The sequence below is a fragment of the Sceloporus undulatus genome, chromosome 9 (assembly GCF_019175285.1).
Source record: "Sceloporus undulatus isolate JIND9_A2432 ecotype Alabama chromosome 9, SceUnd_v1.1, whole genome shotgun sequence".
Taxonomy (NCBI): Eukaryota; Metazoa; Chordata; class Lepidosauria; order Squamata; family Phrynosomatidae; genus Sceloporus; species Sceloporus undulatus.
The window spans coordinates 33,898,503-33,924,115 of record NC_056530.1 but is presented as its reverse complement, the minus strand read 5'-3'; the positions used below and the strand labels follow the sequence as shown (position 1 = coordinate 33,924,115).

The 25,613-nt window shown below is 41.0% G+C and overlaps 1 protein-coding gene across 3 annotated transcripts in view; it reads left to right on the top strand.

Annotated features, from left to right (window-relative positions):
- The window catches only part of PACS1 (phosphofurin acidic cluster sorting protein 1), a 72,808-nt gene that overhangs the window by 20,314 nt on the left and 26,881 nt on the right, over positions 1–25,613 (top strand). Inside the window, exons 2-9 of one of the 3 annotated variants that reach the window (XM_042439558.1) lie at positions 334–511; positions 683–772; positions 2,968–3,093; positions 8,761–8,905; positions 16,472–16,563; positions 20,523–20,603; positions 23,558–23,617; positions 24,401–24,561. In XM_042439558.1, the coding sequence (XP_042295492.1) occupies positions 509–511; positions 683–772; positions 2,968–3,093; positions 8,761–8,905; positions 16,472–16,563; positions 20,523–20,603; positions 23,558–23,617; positions 24,401–24,561 (758 nt within the window). In that variant the 5' untranslated portion in view covers positions 334–508. The remainder of the gene's footprint in view (positions 1–333; positions 512–682; positions 773–2,967; positions 3,094–8,760; positions 8,906–16,471; positions 16,564–20,522; positions 20,604–23,557; positions 23,618–24,400; positions 24,562–25,613) is intronic. The other 2 variants (XM_042439557.1, XM_042439559.1) reach the window with 2 other exon arrangements.

Sequence of the window (25,613 nt, the reverse complement as noted above, 5' to 3'; positions counted from 1 at the left end):
AAAGCTGCCTATAAGGGGCTCGCGTATTCCAGATAATTCTTGAAAAGGAATAGCCAATGATGTATATTGGAATCAGTTCCAAGGACATCTGATGAAATCTATGCAGGTGATTACTCAGCCCATTCATGGCATTATATTCTAAGCATGTACATTTATTCATTATGTTGCAATCATTCTATATTGTTCTATGAGAACCTTGCAGCCATCTCGTCTGCTAGATGAGTTTTAGAGCCAGGGGCCATTTTGGCTAGACAGGAATTGGACATTTCTATCAAGACTCAATCATGTTTTCCCTAGATTCTGCATTCAGAAAGCAAATTCTACCTTTCACAGATCACAGGACTTGTGCCTTCCCTCCTTCTGTCCTCACCCTAGAGGACAGAATTTGCTCTCCCATTACAGTGGGCAGCTTAAACCTTATGTGCTGATTTTCCTGCCCATTGGAGGACATGGGAGGGACAACCCATCTTAAGCATGTCTTCCTACAACAGCAGAAAACACCCATATCATGGTAAGTAACCAACAATCATTCCTTTTTCCAGTTTTCACATGGTTCTGAAAGTGGGCCAAATCAAATCAGCCAAACTGGCATGCCAGTTCTTTTAGTATGTTCTTTGTGTTGTATATATTCTAGCACTGTGTCCAACTTTGAAAACTAAAACTATTATGCATATCTCTTTAGGGCTCAAAGAGAATCCTGAGATCCAATGAGATTGTCTTGCCTGTCAGTGGGCTTGTGGAAACAGAGCTGCAGCTAACCTTCTCATTACAGGTTAGTACAAATTTATTTATAGTCCTCCTCTCCCCAAAGGATTGGGGTTACAACCATAAAATACACCAATAACAATATAAAACAACATATATAAAAATTGCATAATCCCCTTAACCTCCCATTTTAAACTAAACAGCGTTATTATAAAATACAGTTAAGTTAATAAAATAGACACAATTAAAACGAGGCGTCATGAGGCAAACAATATCAATATCACGGGATGGTCAGTCCAGGAAGGCCTGCCAGAAGAGATCCGTCTTGATAGCCTTCTTAAAGGTGTCGAGAGTCGTGATATGATGGATCTCCTCTGGCAGGTCATTCCTTAGTTTAGGAGCAGCAAATGAGAAAGTCCTCTGGGTAACCGCAGCCAGCGTAGTCTTCATTGGCTGCAGTAGCTTAATAATAATGAGATATCCTGGTGATGGTACCCAAGTCTAAACATGAAAATAATTTGTGTTTTGTGTATACCTTATGCACATTACCTGAAGGTAATTTCATGCACAGTAATTTAGACAGTTTTGTGCATGAAAAAAAGTATGTGTACTTTGAACCATCAGAGGGTTCACTGTCAGAAATGTCACTGTCTCAGCCACCCATGAATACAGTTTTGGATTTTGTAGTATTTTGGAATTCTGACTAAGGGATACTCAACTTGTAGTATCATTTCTGGTTTTGATCATTTTATTGTTATACAATTTAGTTCTCAAACTTTAGTCCTCCACATGTTTGAGACCAACTCCTAGCATTCCTGAGTGTTGGTCATACTGTCTGGGACTTGTGGGAGTTGAAATTTAAAACATCTGAAGGACCACAGTTTCATAGCCATGGGTGTAATGTATAGTCAGTGCCATATGCTGACTGGATTGTGGAAAGAATTGCTAGTAGCATCCTCAGCAATCACATCCATATTTGTGCTTGATCAGCCCTGCCTGATAATAAAAGGAGTTTGGAATGTAATAGTGAAATATACAGAAGTGTTCCTCAGGGAGCATTAGGACTTGATCCATAATCGTTTTTGAGCAGTGAAGGTGTTTTGTATATACTTTTGACCAAGGACATATACTTGGAGGAGTATGAATGGCCCATTTTTCTCCAACAATAGTATCTGGCACCACGACACACAAATAAATTAGTTTAGTGTTTTTATTTCAGGTTTTCAACAAGAGGTTTATAATGCTTGGGTATTTTGGAAGCAATTGCTGTGAAATTTGAAATCTTACTACACTCACATCTCCAATGTTCTGGTTTTTTTAAAAATTAAAAATATTTCTTTATTTATGGTGTTTATACCCCGCTCTTCAGCCCTAAAGGCTCTCAGAGCAGCTTACAGATAGTTATTCAGATGGTTCCCTGCCCTCAGGTTTACAATCTAAAAACACATGACACAAAAGAGGAAGGGAATGGTGATGGGGAAAGGAATCAAATCCAGTGGTTCTTCTCTCCCTCTAAATACACTTCCTTGTACTTTCTTTCCAGGGAATGTTATGTTGTTCTCCTTCCCTAACTGGAAAAGTGTAATGTACTCACTAAATAGGGTTGGGGTGGAAGGGAGAATGATGGTGTACTCTTGGTTTCCAGAAAGGTCCAGACAGCACCTTTTTCTGGACCCAACTATTTTGGGTGAGAAACAAGTTTTTGTGCCGCACAGTCTTTGGTTCACTTTCAATCTTGTCCATCTTTCTGTCATGCTGATGGGGAAGTGATTTTTGAAGCTTTCTGACTCTTGAGAGATGGCAAGATACTAAATAATTTTGTGATGCTCTTCCTCAAATTTTTAAAGGTTTCTCATGGTAGTGTTATTCTTTAGAGCATAACATTCAAAAGTATAAAATGCATTGATGAAATGCAGCAGGTACATGGAGTTTGACTTCGGGCTGTTTGTGATTTGCTTCACAGTAATCTGTAAAATATTTTTGCCTATCAGGATGCTACAATTTGAGAAAGATCAAAGCGGGGTTCTTGTGTACTGTCACTGTTTTTTAAGCTGCTGTCAATGGGAGCAGATTAGTTTTGAGACATTTTTGCTGGGCGGAAGCCTGAAATCTTGCAAAGTTGCTCTCCTTATGGGTATAATTATCAGCTTGCTTTCATTACTATGGGAATTGGCTTTCGTTACTATGGGACATGGCTTGTATAAGTTTGGTCTACTGCTTTTTTTAAAAAAAGGTTAATTTCTTTGGCTTCTTTTTCTGCAGTATCCTCACTTCTTGAAACGAGATGCAAACAAGCTGCAGATCATGTTGCAGCGAAGGAAGCGGTATAAAAACAGGACCATCCTGGGCTACAAAACTTTGGCTGTTGGCCTTATCAACATGGCTGAGGTAATACAAGAGGAGGGATGAACAGTAGATGGTCATGACGGTTAAACATCCTAATATCAACAGTGTCTGGGGAAAACTAAAGATACGTTCTTATATCATGAAATCTTGAATGTTTCCAAGTAACTTCAAACACTGATATAGTCATCAGTATTCTGCCTCCTCCCTGCTTCAGGAGCTGTCATATTTCCTTTTACTGCTGATCTTGTAACTGAGGGGAAACTGCTTAAAACCTCATGTTCCAAATTATGCATTCTGCAAGTGCACAAGTTATATGTGTGACAAACATGTCAATGCAGAGATTTACAGTTACTGGCCAGTAGCCTATTCTTATTTAACAAATTAAGTCCAGTATTGACATTGTTGTGCCAAGTGAAGGTTTGAAGTAACTAGTTTTTCTAGAGATACTTGTCTCCATAACATTGCCAGTGAACTTCCCTTCTATCTTCGCTAATTTGTTTAGTAATTTAAGGTCTGTGCAAGAAGAGCTTGCCTGTTTGTAACTGTAGTTCTTTGAGTGGTCATCTGTGAACTCACCCCCCCCATCCTCCCCCTATTGTGACCTGCTGGTCATTATGGTCATCAGACTCCATGGAACTATTTGCCTTCAGCAGGAAACCCCTTATACAGAGTTGTTGGAGGTGGGCAGGGCTACTGCCAAAATGCTTACATAATATTCTAGCAGGTTCCAACAGGCCCAGGATAACCCATTTGTGTGAGTGCACAGATGAGTGCAACCTGATCTTTCCATGACTGAGTGGGGATTCAGACAGTGACTCATAGAGTTGGAGGGTGCTTCATGGGTCACTGAGTCCAACCTCCTGCTCATCTACAGCTAAAGCATCCCCAGTGGCTAGCTGTCCAGCCTCTTTTTGTAGTTGTCCAAAGGAGACCCAAGCACCTCTCTAGGCAATTGGTTCCATCGTCTACCTGAGCCCTTGTGTAGCACTCAAACTACAAGATTATGTTGGTTCTTCATTAGATTGATAGTCACTTGGCTAAATGCTTGTCCACTCTGCTTTTGGGTTCTGTAGTTTTCAGGAAAAAAATCAGGTGTTCTTTTTTTAATATATATAAATAATTTTATTATATTAGTTAAATTTACAAAATAAAACCCCATAAATATAATTCTTCTTCTTGGAAATGAAGTATTAAACAATGTATAGATTAGTCTAGAAATTTAGGTTAAAAGATTGACCCCAAAAAAAACAGAGTTGACTTATCCATGGGTCAAATGTAAGTACTATACTTTAAATCATTCAAATATATATCCATCCATCCCATGGTGAAAGGCAAGAGTTTAATCTGCCCTGGAAGCACTGATCCCCTTGTGCTCTCTTATCCACCCAGCCTTTTGTATGAACACAAATAGTTATGTCTGTTGGAATTTTGCAAGTTCTTTGGCATTGTTTTACCTTGTTTCATCCTTTACATCCTTCATCTTCTTCATGGTCTCTGCGAAGCACACAAATGGGTTATTCTACTGGAATCGCTAGGGAAGACTTGTCGGTGGTAGCTCTGCCCACCCTCTATATAGGCAGGAGGTCTTCCCGCCCCTTCTCAGTTCTTTTTGTCCGCCGTGTGAGCAGCTTAGGAATCTCGTTCAGGAATTGCTCCTTCCTTAACTTTCACTTTCGTCTACTGCGTTTGCTGACTTTATTTGACTCTGACTACTCTTTGGATTGTGATTTGGACTTGGTTTTGGACTCTGATTAACGGTAACGACCCAGACTCCTCACAATTCTTTTGTCCTGCGGCCCTTTTTCAATGATGTCTGCGCACTCTTTTAAAAATTGCACCGAATGTGGAACCAACATCCCGGCTTTCAACGGACACTCTTTGTGCCTCCTTTGCCTCAGTGAGGGCCACATCCCTGCCTCCTGCCCTCACTGCATGACCTTCACACCGCAGGCCAGGAAAAGTAGGGAGATGCGTCTCAGGTCCATGCTTTATGCACAAATCTTGAAGCCTCCCTACACCTCCAAAACCGAGGCTGCGGCCACTAAGGGTAAGCTCCCATCTCTGGCTTCAGGGGTCCCTGCCAAGGCTACTGCTGCCGAGGGCAAACACTCTCCGGAAGTTTCCCGTCACCGGGCAAACGGAGGTCCTCGGACCAGGATGGGGCTGGCCACCCATCCTCACCCAAAGTGAAAAAGTCCTCAGACCCCAAACCAGAAAAGAGGAAGCATAAATCTCGGGACAAGTCCAAGGACTCATCCCATCACTTGGCAAAAAAGGCCCGGACCTGTCTGGACTCCGACTGTCAGTCCCATACCGACACGCCCACCCAGCCCGCTGACACCGAACTGGGCTTGGTACTGTGCATCTAACCAGAGCCTGCACCTCAACTGTCTCCTTGTCCCAACTCTCGGGCCCGACCAGGCTCCTTCCTTCAATTGGCTGAAACCTACCAACTCTCGGAAAGTGAAGAGGAAGCCTCTCCTTTCACCCAAGTGGTGATTCCAGACTGACTCTCCCAAACGTCAGAGGTCGTTTGCTTCGAGGACAAACAGAACTATGATGACTCTGTCTTTACTTAACCCCCTAGATGGGATGTTGTGTTTGATGAAGCCACAGGATCTTATTTTCTGCCTCTTGATCCTTCTGAAGTCAGTGGTGGCCGTTTTGTCTCAACTTTCCAACCGGTTGAACCTCTTCTACCTCCTGCAAAGTCTGCTGCTTCATCCATCCCACTCCAGTCTCACCCTTCTTCGGCTTCCCGAGTGGAATCAGTTCGACCCATTCAGACAACCTCTGCCGTCTCCCTGTAAGTATGCCCTGCGCTGCCAGTACCAGTAACCACTCAGGCCCTTTCAACCTGTACACAGACCACTCTGTCTCTGAAAATGTCCCTATCCAGCACTCTCAGGAGCTCTCTTCTCTCGACGCTCCCTCTCCTTCAGATGACATTTTTTCCTTCTCGGAACAGATGACCCAGATGGGCAAAGCCCTAAATATTGAGGCCCTACATTCAGATGCTGAAGCTCTGGATCCCATTGATGAGAGGGTTCGGGACAAGCATCCAACTCCGATCTCCATTGCATTCCAATCCATGTCTAGGATTGCTAGGAGCTCTTGGCCTTCCCTGTCTATGGCCCAGCCTTCAACAAAAAAACTCGACAATCTCTATCGTATTACACCCTCGGAAGAGATTTGGCTTTTCGAGCACCCTCACCTGAATTCGGCAATTGTTGAGGCCTCCCAGATCTGCTTGGCCCCGAAAACAACTCTGACCGCTAATGACAAAGAGGGTTGCAAACTTGACACTATGGCACAAAAATCTTACGCCTCGGCAGTTCTAGACCTTAAGATCCAGAACTACTCGGCATGTATGGCTGCCTAACAACAGCAACTCTGGGAAAAAGCTCTTCCCCTCTATGAAGGCCTTCCTGCCGACAAGAGACGAACGGCTATGGCCATCGATACAGAGGCTCATGCACTTGCCTCCCACCAGATTTTGGCGGCCCAGCACTTGGCTGATTGTGCCTCCTGTCAACTTTCGGGCACTCTGGCCCTCCAGCACCATGCCTGGCTAAGGTCCTCAGACCTCACGCCTCAAGCCAAACAGGCCATTGAAGAGCTCCCCTTTGATGCCAAGGGACTTTTTCACAAAGACACTGATGAGAAACTTGACTTCAAAAATAAGACAAACAACACAGCCCGCAAATATGGTATGTCTTCTTCCTCCACCTCTCGCCCTTCCTTCTCTCAACGCCGTTCGGGATGGCAAAGGCCCTCCTACTCCCCCCAAACAGGGTAGATCAAACCAGTCCACGGACTACCAACAACAGCATTTCCCCCCTCAGCAACAACAAGGGAAATGCCAACAGAAACAAAAATACAAACAACCCTTCCATATGGAGGATTCAAGGCAAGCGTCGCTTCTGAGACTCCCCAGTGCACTCCATCCTGTCAACTCCCTTTGGGGATTGTTTGGCCCACTTCCAACACGTTTGGGCCTCTATAACATCCGACTCCTGCGTGCTTTCCATTGTCTGTTGGGGTTATGCCCTGGAGCTTCAGTCCTCATCCCCAAGGGCTATCATTCTCATCATTCCCCCTTCAGATACCCTTCTTGACAAAGTGTGCTTCTTGCTTTAAAAAGGGGCCATTGAGCCCGTCCCTCCATCCCGGGCCTGATGTTGTCTTTTTTCAAGATACTTCATTGTCTTGAAGGCCTTTATGTTGTTAAAGTTTCACTTTATATAATTTAATCTTCATACTTCTTTATATTAAAATAAAGTGTTCGAAACACTTAGGAGGTGTTGAAAAGTTCTCAGCCCAACCAAGAAGGGAATAACATAGAGCTGTGAAACTTAAATGCTATTCCACATATTCACCCCAATGTTTGATGCACTTGGGATATCATTTCTTAAGCTACTTTGACCCTTTCCCAAAAAAATGCTGATGTATTGTTATCATGCTTTATTTATATAGTGCTGTAGATTTACACAGCGCTGTACATACAATCAATAAAATAGATAAAAATACAGTAGCTAAAAATAAGCCTGCCTATGTTTTGTCAATGATATATATATATATCTGCTGCTGCTATCACCTCTAAATCATTCAAAAATGTAATTCCTTTCAAACTCTAAGGTTTGGAAACAGGAAATAACAGATAGAGTAAGATCTGGTGAATAAGTGGATGGTCTATGCACTCAAGTCCCAGATTCTTCAAAACACCCATCCTCTTACCAGCCCTGTGTGCATTGTCCTGCAAGAAGAAAACACCTTTCTGAGCTTTTCTCACTATTTTTCCTTCAATGCCTTCTTTAATTGGCACAGCAAGTTACAGTAGTATTAACCATTTGGCCCTTCTGAAGATAGGTTAGTCATCAAAATACCTTCCTTACCCCAAAAAAACTGTGGTCATGACCTTTCCTGCTGACCTTGAGTCTTGAATTTCTTCACCATGGAGTACCTGAGTGATACCAGTGTGAGGACAGTTGTTTGATTTCCAGATCATGGTGATGTAACTGTGTTTCATCAACAGTGACAAATCGTTCCAAAAACCAATGTGTAGGTATCCACTTAATTTTGTTTCTGGTTAGCATTCAAACATTTTGGCACCCACTTGGCTAACAGGTTCTGCATAGCCAACTGTTCATGAATTATAAATCCAGTGCATTCCTGGGATATCTCTAGTGTCTCAGCAATTATTTTAGCTGAGGTTTGCCGATCTGCCAAAATCAGGGCATGGACACACTCAACAATTTCAGGAGTTGACACTGTTGGAGGCCTCCCAGATTTTGTTGCATTTTTGACCTTAAAGTCTCCACACTACTTCTTCACAGTTGCATATGATGCCCCCCCCCCCCCTCACTCAATGTTTGCATCATACACCCAGGGATTTTCTTTAGAGTTTTCTTCTGCAGGAACAGAACCTTCATTATGGCCCAGAATTTTCAGCACTTGAAAATTCCACTTTTCATTGTTATGGTTCTAATCAATAATCTGTAAAAATTAAAAAGTTAGCACTATGATGCTGCCAGTTGGCATTTTACAATACAAAAGAATACTCTTTCAAGCCACAGTGACAAAATTATGCTCAGATTTTGGGAAATGGGTTTGGAACTTTTCTCACCCTCTTGTAGTTAACATTGTATTTTGCTTGAGTTAAGCTTTCTGGGTCTTTTCTGAAATTTTCACTGTGCTTTTATTCTCTAGGTTATGCAGCATCCAAGTGAGGGGGCCCTGGTGTTGGGACTCCACAACAATGTGAAAGATGTTTCTGTCCCTGTTGCAGAAATTAAAATCTATTCTCTGTCCAGCCAGCCAATAGATCATGAAGGGCTCAAATCTAAATTATCTGGTAAGGCATTCTAAATCTTCCTTTCACTCTTGAGGTTTAAGAAAGTCAAGCAGCAAGCCCAGTGATTCCCAAAGTGGGTGACACGCCCCCCCCAAGGGGCAGTGGAAAGATCTAAGGGGTTCTTTAAAACCAGTATGCAGGCTTGCTGATTGCTTCATGTCATTGGTGTCTCCTACTGTTCTCCTGCACACATCTTTTGCTAGTTGTGCCAGTTGGGAAACTCTTGTGATGCTTAGGCACAGGGCATTAATTTTGTGGCTCGGAACAGCACCATTTTGGAACTGACAAATTGGAGCAAGGAGCTAGAACAAATGGTGGCAGGAGAGAAGTGGTGGCAAAAAGGAGCTTTCACATTTGTGACCCTGCTTAAGCTTTGCTGGGACTTGGCTGGCAGGTTATTTCTTTGCTGCTGCTCCTGCTTTCTTTCATCAGACAGGCTGAGAGAAAAATATAACAAGAAACAATATGTGGGGGGAGACACTGTGTGGGGAAGACATATCTCCAAGGAAGGAGAGGGAGGAGTAAGCTGAAAAGTTGCCTGGGAGCAAAGTTAGGAAGGACCTCAGTCAGATTTTGGAGATTTGCTGTCAGTCACATTAGAGGTAGCCCTGGACTCCTGTTATGTTCTGTGATTCATACATATACTTATGCTCAGCTCAATGCTGGGCACTTGTGAGGCATTAAGCCTTCTCTGTTAGAGAGCTCTGGTGCTGCAATAAACTACATTTCCCCAAATTCCCTAGCACTGAGCCAGGGCAGTTCAAGTGATCTCAGGCTGGATTATTTCTGCAATCTATTTTGGCCCTGAATCTCTTGTAGGTTGGTTTCAACCCTGTTCTGTGAATGTCATAGTACAATGCAGTGGGCCCTTGGTATCTGCTGGGATTTGGTTTCAAGATCCCCAGTGGATACCTAAATCTATGGATGTTCAAATGCCATTAAACACATGGGCATAGTAAAATCATGCCCCTTATTTAAAATGGCAAAATCAAGGTTTACTTCTTTGAATTTATACTTTTAGAAAATATTTTTAAGCTGTAGATGCTTGAATCCATGAATTAAAAGTTCATGGATCAGGAGGGCTGACTATATCTATAACATGGATGCCAGAGTCATAATGGACACAAATGAAAGCTACCAAAACAGGCTGAGAGCTGCTACTTGGGCCGAGTGGTTTTCCTTTTCCTTTAATGTGAATAACCCCAATGCTGTTTGGAAGCTAGTTCAGTAATGTCCACTCTCTCACTGTGTCTTGTTTTGACAATCCCAGTTTATTTCTTTCAAACACTGCTATATTTAGCCTTATGTTTTGGAATTCTCAGCTTTATGATACTCTCTTCTGGATGGCAGCCTAGGCAGTAAATCTGGTTGCTAAGGAAACTGATGGAGATGTCAGCTCTATACTGGATTTATTCTGGTATTTTGGTTTGCTACCAACAAGGTTGTGTGTGACTGGATGGAAAAAGAGAAATCTGGGAAATGAGATGAAGTCATCATTTCAGGCTCTAGTTCTATTTGTGCACATGCTGTTTCCATAGAATAGAAACTGCTCTATTTGAGCAGAAAGTATTAGATTTAATGTAAAAAAATAATTGATTGTGCTTCCTTCATAGAGGAGAAAGAGTTGCAATTCATCTCTTTTGAGAGTTGGTGCAAGCCAATTGGGAAAGCTCTTCTAAAATTACATTTATGTTTCATCCTTTCTCAAGAAAGGGATGTGGGTAATGTATTCCTCTGTATGAGTATGTAGTTATTGTGGGGAGATGGGTTTTTTATTAGTGTGGGATAGCTTTGCCCCCAAATCTCTTTGACTGGTTTTCATATCTGAGCAGTATTTGAATACAGAGTTTTGAATCACCATCCAGTGGTCTTTCCATCCTATCTGTTCAGTCTATTGGTCTATCAAATCCAATGTGCGGTATTGACTGTTTCAGTTCCCAAATATAAAAAGGAAGCAATTAGAGGAACTATAAAGCTAAGCTATACTGGGTCTTCATATATTCACAATAAATACTCACGTTGAGCCTCATGGTAGCCAAGCGACCACCCATCTATACCCTTTACCTGATGGTACCTGACAATCTGATATTGCTTAAGCCTACTCCTTTCTTTTATGCTGGAAAGCAATGATAGGGATATAACATTCATATTCCAATCTAGGGGTGGACTCCTTCAGACAATTTTTTTGCCCCTGCACCCTCTGGGAACCACAAAGGGAAAACCCTGAAAACATAACATGGAACAGGTGGTAGTCCACTTGAGGTTATGTGAGACAGTGCAGAGGGGCCTACAAGCTATTCAGGGATGAAATCTTGTTCTTGGAGAGGCAATTTGCCTTTTATCTCCTTTTGGCAGAAAAAGGGAAATCTAGAGTGTCTAAAGGTTGCAAAAACAGTGTGCTGCACTTTGCCCACTTTACTGTAGTTTAAGGACACCAGCCAACGAACAAGTCAAACCTGGTGATCCCAGTATCAGTTTGAATACCATTGAATACACTCAAAATGATATCATCAAAGCCTCCTCTTAATTTTATTCTAAATAGTCCATTTTCTATTTTTAATTATTCCTTATAGCGTATCCATTTGTAATGTTTCTTTCCTGTGAAATGCCTCATGGATGGAAATCCATAGGGGTATCCTAAACTATAGCTTATTTTTATATTTTAACCCAATTTTAACAACATTTTCCTCATATAATAGTCACTGAATTCTTTATGTTCTGTGCTTTTATTGTACCATAGGTACTCGTGCCATCCGAAACGTAAGTTAAATCCTTCCAATTGAAGAAATTTCTTATTTTCTAATTTTATCCAATCTAAAAACTAAGATACATAGGATGCTTGAAAATACAGTTTAAAATTTGGCAGTCCTAATCCTGCTCTTTCTTTCAAATCTTGCATAATTTTCCATTTTATTCTTGGTTTTCTGCTGGCCCATACACATTTCGATAACTATTGCTACCAATCTTTAAATGATAAATCATTTACTACTGTGGGAAGATTTGGAAATAAAAACAACATCTTTGGTATTCATTTTTATCATTGATATTTTGCCCAGTAGTGATAATTCTAATTTGTTCCATTTTCTGAGATCTTCATTTATTTGAATCCATTTTTCTTATAATTGTTCACAAATAATTCTGAATTCCTGTTAATTATCGTTATCCCTAAATAGTTGACTTTCTTTTTGACATTATAACCTGAAATTTTCTTTAATTCTATTTCTTATTGGAAATATTTTTTCTTATTATGACAATTTTCTCTTGATTAACTTTAAAACTTGCCCATTTTTTTAATTCCTCTAAAATTTGCTGTAATCTTCCCATACCATTCAATAGTTCCTCTAAAAATATCACCATATCATTAGCAAAGGCATGTAATTTATATTTAAACCCTTGTATAACAGGGCCTTTAACTAGTTCATATTTAATGATCTTCCTAGCCAGTATCTCTAAAACTATCACAGATAACAAAGGAAAAAGAGGACATCCTTGTCTAGTGCCCTTTTTTATTTCACAAGGTTTCATTTTTTCACCATTAATTAAAATCAGGCCTTTGTTCTTTGTATATTGTACCTTTGTATATCATACCTTTGACCCCAGTTCCATTTTATTTAATACTGCCTTCATAAATTCCCAATTTACTTTATCAAAGGTTTTCTCCACATTCAAGAAGATTATAAAGCTATTTTTTTTCATGTTGTGTTTTTCATAGTATTCTACCATATTTAATACTATTCTTATATTTTCCTTCCTCTGGATTCCTGGGAGAAAACATGTCTGATCTTCTTCAATCCAGTCTTTTAAAACATTTTTCAATCTTTCAGTGAATATTACAACAAAAATCGTATAGTCAATATTTAATAAGAAATAGGTCTATAATTCTGGGGTTCAGAGATGTCTTGGATGGATATTTTTGTTTACATTCATAGACCAATAAAAGATACCATTTACAAAATTTTAGAATCACATTAGATTAAAACAGTATAAAATTATAGTATAAAAACAACTTAAAATATAAGCTCATATGTTTATATGTTGTTTTCAGAGATATCTTTATTTTCCTTTGTTATCAGAACAATTGTTGCATTTCCCCATGATCCAGGTCTTTTTTGTTGTTGTTGTTAATCTTCACTATTGTCTTATGTAAAGGGATAGATAAAGTTTATTCTAATTTCTTGTAATAAATCACAGTAAAACTATCAAGGCCTAAGGCTTTGACCATTTTGATTCTTCCAATTGCTTCTACCACCTCCATTACTGAAATTTGCGAATTCAATTGTTTGACTGAAATTTGAGGAATTTTTTCTCTATCTTAATCATCTTCTATTTCCCCTTTCTCCTTAACTGATATTGACTCCTCTTTATATAATTTTGAATAGAAATTATAAAAAATATTTTTGTTTTGTCTAGGTTGGTTTGTAATCTATTCTTATCCTTTATCCTTAGATCAGTTTATTTTTATTCCTATTTTCTTAATTTATGTGAGAGCTATTTGCCTGGTTTATTTGCATATTCAAAGTTCCTCTGTTATGCAAATCTCAGAAATGTTTCCCCTGTTTCTAATTATGTTTCTAGGCTCAATTGTTTTTGAAGCTCTTTTATCTCTTTTGTAATACTATACTTTTATGCTTTCTTTTAGTTGTTGTTCTTTAATTTCATCCAAAATTCTTTGTGCTTTTTCCTTTCCCACCTTTTCCTTTCTACCTCTTGCTGAATGGAAAAAAACACCTCTCATTACAAATTTTGAGGCTTACCAATCAGTCTCTATTGCTGTTCCTTTGTCTAAATTTTCTACAGAGTAACACTTAAATTCTTTTTTAGCCTTTTCTAATATTTTTTCATCTTACAACAGCAAATCATTAAACTTCCAATTATATTCTACTTTTCTACCATATGGACTCAATGGTTCTGAGTTATGGTCTGAAAAAGTATGTTCTTTATTGTTTTACTCATTATTTTAGAGGTGAAAACCATGTCTATTCTAGACCTAGTCTGAGCCGGAGCAGTCAAGCAGGAAAAAGTGGCTTGATCTTGCATTTTCCCAAATTGAATCAAAACCCCGCTGCCCGCATGGCTCGCTCCCAAGGCAAGCCGAATGCACATGGCCTGGCCGCACAGCGTGGCATCAATTACCCACTGAGTAATACATGTGCACTGTCACACGAACACACCGCCGCTGACACCAAGTACCTCCCATGTCTGCTCGGATGCTATCCCATTGCATGCATTTCAAATATCTTCTTCAGATTCTTCAAAGCTTGATTTCTCTCAGTGCACTATTGAAGGGATATGCCAAAGAGCTGCTGCTACTGCCATTTTCCCCATCCGAACATTCAAAACATTCAGAAGCAGGCGTAGAGTAGAGCAGGTGCTTTTTCTTTAGGTACTCCTGGAACAGACTAAGCTTTCATCTCTCACCAGTCTACTCAGAGAAGGGGATGGTTCCTTTTTTGATATGAATTTAATAGTACAATACTTACACTGACCTGTAGTTACTGTATACTATACGTCAACCTCATGTATAGGTCTTGGGCATGGTTTTTGCCATGACCCTTGGATAAGTCAAGGGTAAAACTTGGAGGCTCCTTCAGCATGTGTATGTGTGCACACAGCAAGAGGAATTCTAATTGAGGCTTTTTGCTTCAGCGTTTCAAGTTTAGTTTCACTCTTGACTCCCCAGACAGCAGTGGCCAGCATGGGAGGGAGAGGGGTTCTGTTCGCTTGTTTAACGGTAATCAATCACCCAGGACTCTTTCTGCTTGGCTCAAGAGAAAAAGAAACTGTCTTCTGACTGCATGGGGAAATCTGAAAGAGCTGCTATCATATTACCATACTGACTCGTAAATAAGTTGACCTCAGATTTTGGGGTCAGTTTTGGGCATAAATTTTTAGACTTGTAGACGAGTATGTACGGTAAGTTGAGTCAGCTTTGATTCATCAATGTTTTGACTAACATTTCTAGACTTATAAATTGAGTGTATACCTTTGAGAAACAGAGAACTCTGAGACATGTAATCCTTTCCCCACACAATCGGAAATTCTGTATTTTAGAATTCCTTGAAGATGTGGACTGTACAGCTTTCAATAAAGGCCTCTTCTCCACTTCTGTAACTATGACAAAACCCAATTCTAAACAATCTCACTAAGAGCCTAAATTGAAGAAACTGTACTCTACTTCATCCTTTGAACCAGTGGCTCTGTGAAGCAGTTCGGGTACATACATGCTTGCTAACAAACCCTGTCGTTCAGGGATGTACTACTGTGGCGTCTACAGCTCTTCTTCAAGGTTCATCCTTACCAGACCTTTGTAAAGCTTTCACATGGTCTCAGCCACTGACATTCAGATGTCATTATAGATTGGACTCCAGGGCTAGAGTGGACATTTTGGTATGCTGCACTTTGTTTCAGTGACCTTATTGCCTGTGATGAGCTTTTCAGTAATTTGGTTGTGTGAAGTAGAGATAGGATGATGAAGAAGAAGTTGCTTATTTGTAACTGTGGTTCTTTGAGTGGTTTTCTGTGCCCTCATACAACCTTTTCTAAATCTCCTCTTTCTTTAGGTCTTTTTCTTTGTTGCAGTTGGCAGATTTGAAACTAATGAGATAATAACCTTAGGGGCCTTGAGCATGCACAGGATGAGGAAAGGTTTGAGTCTCTCACCAAGGGCTACTTAACTCTAAAACATTCTGAATGGGGGCTTTTTGTAGGCACAAACCCATTTGTTTGAGGGCAGACCCACAGGGACAGGTGAGCAACCTATTTATTCTATAACATCGGCATGGTACAGACCGCCAAAAAAATGGCGTACCAGCACCAGTATTAGGGTTACTAACCCCAATACGTACCGGCGGTGGCATAATGGCAACGCCCTGTGTGCACGGGCGCCACCATTATGACGTCATGGCTGCGTCACATCCAGATGGCGCTGTGCAGGCGTGACATGGTGGTGCCATCCCAGGCCGCTTGTGGTGGCCTAACAGCGGCGCTAGAAGGAGCTCTGAAACAGAGCTCCTTCTGGAGGGTGCCTCATTCCTGCAGCCACCAAATGGCTGCGGGAATGATGCCAGGGAGAAAGGGGCCAAGCGGCCCTTTCTCCTCTGGCTGCGCTCCCGGGGTGTCCAGGGGCATGAAGCCCCAAGGACACCCCTTTTCCAGGCCATGGGGAAGCGGCATTTTGCCTCCAACCCGGCAAAAAAAGGGGCAGTCTGTACCCACCTTCATTTTGGTGGATTTACAACCTCACCCATAGTCCACAAGGAAATGCCATAGTGATACACAGTAGGACTGCTGGAGTCAACTTTTTTGACTTGCAAAATTGATAGGCATAGAGCATGATGGTGGCAAGGGGGAAAAGTGGATGACAGGTTACATACTCTCTTAATGGAATAAACATAGCCCCTTTTCCATACTGTCTTTCTGTTTATACTTAAACTTTGTACGTCAGTTGTTTCTTGAATCTCTGACACCAGCTTAGTACGACTCTAGTTCTGTAAATGAAAAAACATATTACATTTTAGTAGAAACTTGAGCATATTAATTTCTGGTAATCTTAACTCTGTCTTCCAGATCGCTCTCCTGATATTGATAACTACTCAGAGGAAGAGGAAGAGAGTTTCTCTTCCGAACAGGAAGGAAGCGATGACCCTCTACATGGGCAGGTAAGCTTCTCTCTTTGTGTGGTCAGTTTCTTCTGCAATGAAATACAATAGTTGCTTTGTTGAAAGACTTTTAGAGGCGTTTGGGAGCCCTTGCAACTATACACTGATGATCAATCCAAAGTTACTATTAAGATTTTCAGTTATTGTATCACTTCATCATTGCATTAGTCACATTTAAACTTTCCTTCTTTCTTTCTTTCTTTCTTTCTTTCTTGAGCTGGTTACAAAGGTTAGTGTGGTCTAGTGGTTTGAATTTTGGCATGGAGACAAGGGTCTGAATTCCAGCTCAGCCATGGAAACCCAGTGGGGGACCGTGGGCAAGTCACACTCTCTTAGCCTTTGAGGATTGCAGTGACAATCCCCATCTGAAAAAGCTTGCCAAGAAAACTCGTGATAGGTTCACCTTAAAGTCGCCTTAAGTCAGAAGTGGCTTGAAGGCATACAGCAACAAAAACAAACAAAAGCTGGTGTGTGTGTGTGTGTGTGTGCAAATCTATCTCCCCCTCCAAAGGTTGCTCACCAAACTTGGCTTTAAGTTGTTGAAAGAGAATAAAGCGTAACAAGGAGAGAGTTTACAAGCGTTAGCAACTTGGCACTTCTGACACTAAATGTCTGACTGTCTGAGTAAGTGGGTGTGGCTGGTGTGGTGGAACATGGTCTATTTCATTTGAATGCTTTTAATATAGGTAACTAGGTGCACAGTTTTCTTAATCAAGTTTGCTAGTGTTAGTTATGGTCAGATATGGTCCTGTCACTGAGAGAAAAATCTCTAGGTCAAAATCACAGTCTGTTTAGAGCCAGGTCAAAAGGCATTATTACAAGATCAGACAATATACTGGTTCATTGAAATTGTAGAAAATAGACTGTATCTAGAATGGTTCTGTACATGCCTTGTTTTTACAAGACATCTGCTTGGAGATACTCCACGGATGACATGACTTTATGGCCATACATCAATCTACTTAGAAAGGTTAGCATCAAGTACAGGGAGAGTTCCCACTGAAACTTTATGTTAATTATGGTGGCAAGATACTCTCAGACTCTTCTTAGTCTGAAGTACAGATTCTGTTAGTGGCACTTGAATGGGATATGTCTTCTCTTTCCTAACCTGCAGTAGAATCAAGTCCTGGGTATGACTTTAAAAATAGAAAAGGTTCGTATCATTCTAGAGCAAGCAATGGAGCTTGTGGAGTAACAAGCAAGATTCTCAGAATTAAACAAGATGTAAAGGGGACTTATGAAATTGTTTATACACATATGTGTCTAAAACCTATGTTGCAATCTCTTTATTGCTTGAAATGTATTTCTTTCTCTTCCCATCTTCTGTTGGCACAGTAAGTTCTGATTTATTGTCGCTGTGCTTCACACAAATGGGCTTTCATGCCTGCACAGAGACCCTAATGGAATGTTGTAGGAGCTAAGTAACTTGGCAGTAATTCCGCTTTCCCTCATGTACCATGTCCTAGCCCACTAAGTTATAGCTCCCTTAGTATCTTTTCATCCTCTTCGTTTGCTCTAGTGTTGAGTAGCATTTTCCCTTCTTCTCTATTTCTTCTTTTATCTCAACTATTACCATCTTGAGTTTTTCTCCTTTCTTCTACCGCACACCCTTCCCCTTTCCCTCTTATGGTCTCTGCTTCTCTGTCCAAATGCTGCACCACCTGTGGATCAACATTTTGTGGTCAGACGCTCATTCTAAGTATCGGTTTTGCCTTGGAGAGTGACATATTGCTCTGTGTCATAACAGCATTGCTCAGTCTGCCAAGGTTTTACAGTGGACCCTTGTTATATGCTGGGGTTTGGTTCCAGGATCCCCTGTGGATAACAGAATCTGTGGACGCTCAAGTCCCATTAAATATAATGACATAACAAAATGGTGTCCCTTTAAAATAAATGGAAAATCAAGGTTTGATATTTGAAATGTATATTTTTTTGGAATAGTTTCAAACCGTGGATGCTTGAATCCGTGTATAAAAAATCAGTGTATAAGAAGGGCCGACTATACTATGTATTCCAGTGATGGTGAGCCTTTTAGAGACTGAGTGCCCAAACTCAGTGACGTTCCTGCACTGGGTGTCACCCATCGCCAGGAGGTGGGTCTTCTGGGGGGCAGGACTTCCATCTTTCAGGTGCAGGCCTTCCGGTGGCAAGCTTTCTGGGCATAGGACCTCCGCCTTCTGGAGGGAGGAACTTCCAGGGGCAGGACTTGGGGGGGGGGGGGGACCCAAGGCACACTCTCTTAAGACTTCTCTTGGCAAATTACTCTGGCTTTGGCACTATTTTGGACTGTCTGACTTCACTTCTTCGTGCGCCTTTAGTTTAATACCCTCGCATCAGTTTATGGACCTCTGGCTGTGTTTAGACTATGACTCTTAGTATGATGGCTTCATCTGCATTTTTAAAGCAGTGTAGTGACTGGGCTAATCTTCCTGGCCAAGATGGGGATTTTCAGTGTTTGCTTTGCCGAGGTCAGGCCTGCACAACTTGGCAATAGGTAGGGGCCAAAATTAAAATAGGATAAACTTCTTTGGTCCACAGATAGGTGCAGGGGGATATGGACCTCACTGGGTGACACCTGGTCAGCCCCCTGCACCATCCCCCATACTCTCGGTGTGCGCACCTTTCCCCGTGATTGTCTGCCTCCTGGTATCATGCATGTACCGTTCCCTGCCCCCCCCATGCCACTTTTCCCCCCGCATGCTGCTCCTTCCCCCCATTCACCATGTGTTTCTCTCTCTTCCTTCCCGCATGTGTCTCTGGGTCACCCCACGCATCTGCCTCTCCTTCCCCACGCACCTCTCCCTTCCCCTGCATGTTTGCTGTTCCTCCCCCCCCATGTGCGAGACAGGGAGTGGCACATTTGTCCCTTGAAGCTCCACCTCCAGAAGTCACAACCTCCAGAAGTCCTGTCCCCCCACCAGATGAAACTCATGCAGGAATGCCACTGCAAAGGAGGAGACTTGCAGGGCAAGCATTTGTTTCTCCTCCTCCTCCACCCATCCTTCTTCTCAGAAGAAAGCCAAGCAGTGGAGGAGCCTTGCAGGGTGAACTTCCGCCTTTCCTCCTCCTCCTCCATCTGTCCTTCTCCTCAGGAAAAAACCAGGTGTCATAACAGCATTGCTACACGGAGGAGCCGTGTAGGATGAGCATTTGCCCTTCCTCCTCCTCTTCTTCCACATGGTATTCTCCACAGGAGGAGGCCAAGTGGTGGAGGAGCCTTGAAATTGTTCCACATTCCACCTGAAATTCTTTGGCATCTTTTTTCCCCATTTATAGTTTTATCTTATTATTATTATTATTATTATTATTATTTAATTTTTATATTTTTAATTGTACTGTTTTTGATGCTGTGAAGCCACTCTGAGTCCCAGTCCTGGGAAAAGAGCGGGATACAGTAAGGGCTGTTCGACAGTGGAACAAATGCCCTCGGAGTGTTGTGGAGTCTCCTTCCATAGGCCATCTATCGGGGTTGCTTTGATTTAGATTTCCTGCATGGCAGGGGGGGTTGGACTGGATGGCCCTTGTGGTCTCTTCCAACTCTATGATTTTATGATTCTATGAATATATGTATGTATGTATGTATGTATGTATGTATGTTGTGCAGGCCTGGCCTAGGTAAAGGACAGAATGTCAACTTTTGTTCTTATGCTTCTGGCTCGGGAAAAACTGCCAGTCATGCATGAATTCTCTCTTGTATGAAGAGGCATTGAAAACAGTGAGGTCATGCCCATGTTACACGGTAACTGGCAATAATGGGGACTTGAGATCCTGCAATGTTTATCATCCACTGGGAAGAGGGGGTCCAGAATGAAATCCACAGCAATATGGAGGACTGACTGAATTAACTTTTTCAAAATAGGCGCTATAATTTTATTGTGCGTATAAAAAGCCCTACTGATGACTCAGTGGTTGAGTGCTGCTTGTATTTCTAAGTAGGACATCCCACCTTATCTCCATAGGATTTGTTTTATGAAGAAGAGGACCTTAGAAAGGTGAAAAAGACTAGGAGAAAACTGACATCAGCTTCTGCAGTTACTCGGGTGAGTAGTGTTTCAAGAAAGTTTGTTGGGTAAGAAGTCCCATACCTCTCTTACCTTTTCCTTCTTCCATTCCACTTTGCAAGTTTTCTAATTGAGCATTTGTGCTATGTTTTTATCTTCATAGTTACATTTTCAAAATAATTTTACAATGTTTAAATTATGGATGTTTTAACACGACAGCTAATTTGATGTTTTAAACTTGTGTATTATCAGTACTTGAGTGTATTTTGTTTTATTCATGTTCTAAGCCACCTTGGAGAATGTGGGATATAAAGAAAATAAACCAATATTTATTCCTCTTCATAGTTTCTATGCCTCATGCTATTGCGTCTTAAACTTCTTTAGAGCCACATATGGAAAGTTCTAGAGATGAGTAGCATTTGTCAGTAACCCTGCCACTGTGGCACATGCCTATAAGTGGCATCAAAAACTACTCCACTCTTCATTTTTTTCCTAAAGTCTGGACTGTGTGTCTGCCCAGGCTTGGCTTCTCCTTTCACTTGTATAACACACTCATAGTCACTCCTACCTAAGAACTGTGCCACTTCCACTCCGTTAACCAGATCACCTCTGTTCGTTAGGGAAAGACCTAAAATAGCTGATCCACTTGTTGCTTCTTCCGCCTTCTGATCTAGACAGTGAAATTGTGCAAGGCAGGTGAGGAATTTGTTGGACCTTATATTCTTCTCAGAGTTTGACTTCCAACAAATATCAGGCTAGTTGAAATGCAGCTCTACAGCTCTCCTTTCTGAATGTGTGATCATCTGTTCAACAAAAGCATTATCCAAATCCTTTTTCTGGAGACCTCCACAATGGCATCCCTGTTAGAATAATAGAAGCTTAGAGTTGGAAGAGACCACAAGGGCCATCCAGTTCAGCCCCTGACATGCAGGAACTCAAAATCAAAGCATCCCCAACAGATAGCCACCCAGCTTCTGTTTAAAAACCTCCAAAGAAGGAGACTCCACTATACTCTGAGGGAGTGTGTTCCACTGTTGAACAACTCTCACTGTCAGGAAGTTCCTCCTAATGTTTAGGTGGAATCTCTTATCCTGCAGTTTGCATCCATTGCTCCGTGTCCTATTCTGTGCAGCAGCAGAAAACAAGGTTGCTTCATCCTCAATATGACACCCCTTCAAGTACCTAAAGAGGCCTATCATATCACCTCTTAACCGTCTCTTCTCCAGGCTAAACATACCCAGCTCCCTAAATCTTTCTCTCCCTCTTAATCAGAATCTTCCAACTTGGCTTCCTTGAATTAAGTTCTGGATCTTTTTGCAAGTGTAAATATCATATATCATAAATATGATATCATAAATATCATAATAAAATGCACAGATATGGGATGGGGGACACCTGGCTGAATGAAACTACATGTGGAAGGGATCTAGTCGTCCAGGTAGACCACAAGTTGAACATGAGTCAGCAGTATGATGCGGCAGCTAAAAAGGCCAATGCAATTTTAGGCTACATTAATAAAAGTATAGTTTCTAGATCAAGAGAAGTAATAGTGCCACTATATTCTGCTTTGGTCAGGCCCCACCTGGAATATTGTGTCCAGTTCTGGGTGCCACAATTCAACAAGGACATTGAGAAACTGGAGCGTGTCCAAAGGAGGGCAACTCAAATGGTCTGGAAACCATGAAGCCCTATGAGGAACGACTGAGGGAGCTGGGGATGTTTAGCCTGGAGAAAAGAAGTTTAAGAGGTGATATGGTAGCCCTGTTTAAATATTTGAAGGGATGTCATATTGAGGAGGGAGCAAGCTTGTTTTCTGCTGCTCCAGAGACTAGGACCCAGAGCAATGGATGCAAGCTCCAGGAAAAAAGATTTAGGAGGAACGTCCTGACAGTAAGGGCTGTCCGATGGTGGAACAAACTCCCTCGGAATGTAGTGGAGTCTCCTTCTTTGGAGGTCTTTAAGCAGAGGCAGGATGGCCATCTGTTGGGGATGCTTTGACCGAGATTTCCTGCATGGCAGAATGGGGTTGGACTGGATAGACCTTGTGGTCTCTTTCAACTCTATGATTCTATGATTCTATAATGCTACTCCTCCTTCCTTCTTGTTTCTTCAGATGCACAGTTAGCTTATACCTCTCTATTACTGCATTCCAGCTATGAGACTCATCCCACCATTGCTGCATCTGCACTGCAGAAATAATTCAGTTTGACAACACTTTATCTGCTATGGTTTATTGCTATGGAATCCTTGGATTAGTAGTTTGGTGGGGCATTAGAGCTCTTTGACAAAACTATCTCACAAAACTACAAATTCCAGAATTCTATAGCATTGAGCCATGGAAGTTAAAATGATGTCAAACTGCCTTATTTCTGCAGTGCAGATGCAGCCCAGGCTTCAATGATACCTATTATGTCAGATTTGCTTTATTGTCTGAGAGTTCACATTCATCTTGTTTATTTCCCATACTATGTGCATTAGTGTGAAGATATCTAAGACAATGTGTAGTTCCTCCTAGCTGTTTATTTAAGGGGTATTTTTCTTCCCACTGCTTGATTCTTGTACTGTTTGCCTTGTTTCCTCTATTATAGTGAGGTTATTATCTCCAGTACCCGATGAACCCCTTTCTACAAGAATACTGTCTCCCTCCCCTCATACAATGATTGTGTGTGTGTGTACGTTGTTAATAGTTTTTTTAAAGCATTTATTTAGTTCTTGTTGTTCACGAAATCTGTGCTGGGAGAAGGTTAGGTTATAAAGTAAACAAATAAACAAGTCTGTTTCCATTAGGTGCATTATATGTGATTGGGAAGCTCAGTTGCTGGAGACGTTTTATGTCCCATGTTTCCTGGGTTGTTTATGTTATCCTTTTCAATGTGTCTTGCCCTGCTAGTATTTACATTTATCATATACAACATCTATACAATGTCTTAGCGTATGTCATACTTTTGTGAAAGATGCTTTTCTAACAAGTAAATGGTCCCTCTTTTTCACAGCAGCCAAATATTAAACAGAAGTTTGTGGCTTTACTGAAGAGATTCAAGGTATCAGATGAGGTAGGTCTGGCAACATTTATACAACTAGATTTGTATATGTTTCTTTTTATTTTGCAAAATTTGTGAGAAGAGACAGGTTCTTCATGGCCAAAAAAATCTATAGAAAATGTAGTTATCAGTATATAATCTAATAGGAAAGATTGAAATTCAGTAATCGAGTGAAAATTTTGCATACAGAAGGAAGTACACTTTGAGTGTTAAGTATTTGTGCCTACGGTTAGAGAACAGCATTCCTTACTGTTTCGTCTCTACTTTGTGGTTATGCAATTATTTTAGTTGTATTTCTCTTTAAAATAATACTTTTTCTATATTTTAAACAACATGACAATATCCAATATACCTCTATTTTTAAAATATTTTAATTAACACATAGCATTTCTAATTGTAAGAACTACATATGAGGGATATATAGAACAACACAAAACACAGGGAACAGGGGAAAAACACACATGACTTCCTACTATTTGACTAATTGTTATAAATGCTAAGTAATTTTAGAAACCATTTAAAAATAATAGTTAATGCCTTGAAGCACACTTTTTTCCTGCCTGTGATTGGAAAGGAAACACAAAATTTGCCAGATGTTTCCAGGTGAAATTGACTTGCATATTAATGAGAATAAGGAAATCCTCTTTGTTTAGAAACTGCTGGAGGTTCAGTATTGCTGAATGTAAAGGTGTTCTATGAATCAGATAATTCCAGTCCCCCCTTAAAGAATGAGAAGGAGAGTATTTGCAACATAGAAACTGTGAAAATCCTGACTGTTGCAACTTTCTCAAACAGGTTGGCTTTGGACTGGAGCATGTTTCTAGGGAACAGATCCGAGAGGTAGAGGAAGATCTTGATGAGCTCTATGATAGCTTGGAGATGTATAACCCCAGTGACAGTGGACCTGAGATGGAAGATACAGAGAGCATTCTCAGCACACCAAAGCCAAAACTCAAGTAAGCACAACCTGATAAGTTGGACTCATTCTTGTACAATTGTGTTGGTCCTCCTTATCCACCAATTCTTTATCCACAGATTCAAGCATCCACAGCTTGAAAATATTAAATATATATATATCTAAATTACAAAAATCAAATCTTGATTTTGCCATTTTATATAAGGGACACCATTTACTATCCACTATATTTAATGGGACTTAAACATCCACAAATTTGGTATGCATGGGGGGGGGGGGTTGTCCTAGAACTATACCCCAAGGACCCACTGTATATGCAGCAATTTGGTATGCTCTTCTTTTACAAAGCTTTAGAATGTTCTTCGTCAGGGAAGATTCTTGAAGGCTTGATCTTGGTGGTTTTTCAAATCAGCAATTTTACATCTTTGAGCACCAGCATGAAAAAGCTGCCAAGCTGCCACTGTTATATCTTTAGGGCTTTTGTCCTTATATGCCAGGACTTGAGGGGAGAGACTTGTCCATTTGCCTTTGGTAGTGGTGTTGCAGGCCTTATGCTGCTAGCCTTCTGTTCTAGGACTTTGGGCAAAAGGGTGACTGCATTGTTGCATTTTATCCTTCACACTCCCGGGTTCAGAAAATCCTTGGTGTTAGGGATTGGAAGCAGCAATTTGAGGTGCTGCTTTTACAATCTTCAGCTAAGGAAAGTGAAAACAAACCTTGCTTTGAACAAGCTAAACCTTTCGTGGATAATATCCATGCTTATCCAACCAATTCACTTTTACCTTAAGATGCTGGACTTTTAAATAAATAGCTTTAAGGTTTTCAAAAGGCCATATTCTGTTGTAAATATTCTGTTGCACATTCTGTTGCAAACAAAATGCCCACATTGTGTGGGCTTCACATAATATACTAATCCCTCAATATTTGGGTACCCTGTCCTTTTCAAAATACCACATTCTGTTGCAAACACTCTGTTGCACATTCTGCTGAAAACAGAATACAGTATCTGTATTGTGTGGGCCTCACATACTATACTAATCCCTCAATATTTGGCTGCCCTGTGGAATATCCAGAACCATGTTCCATAGCACC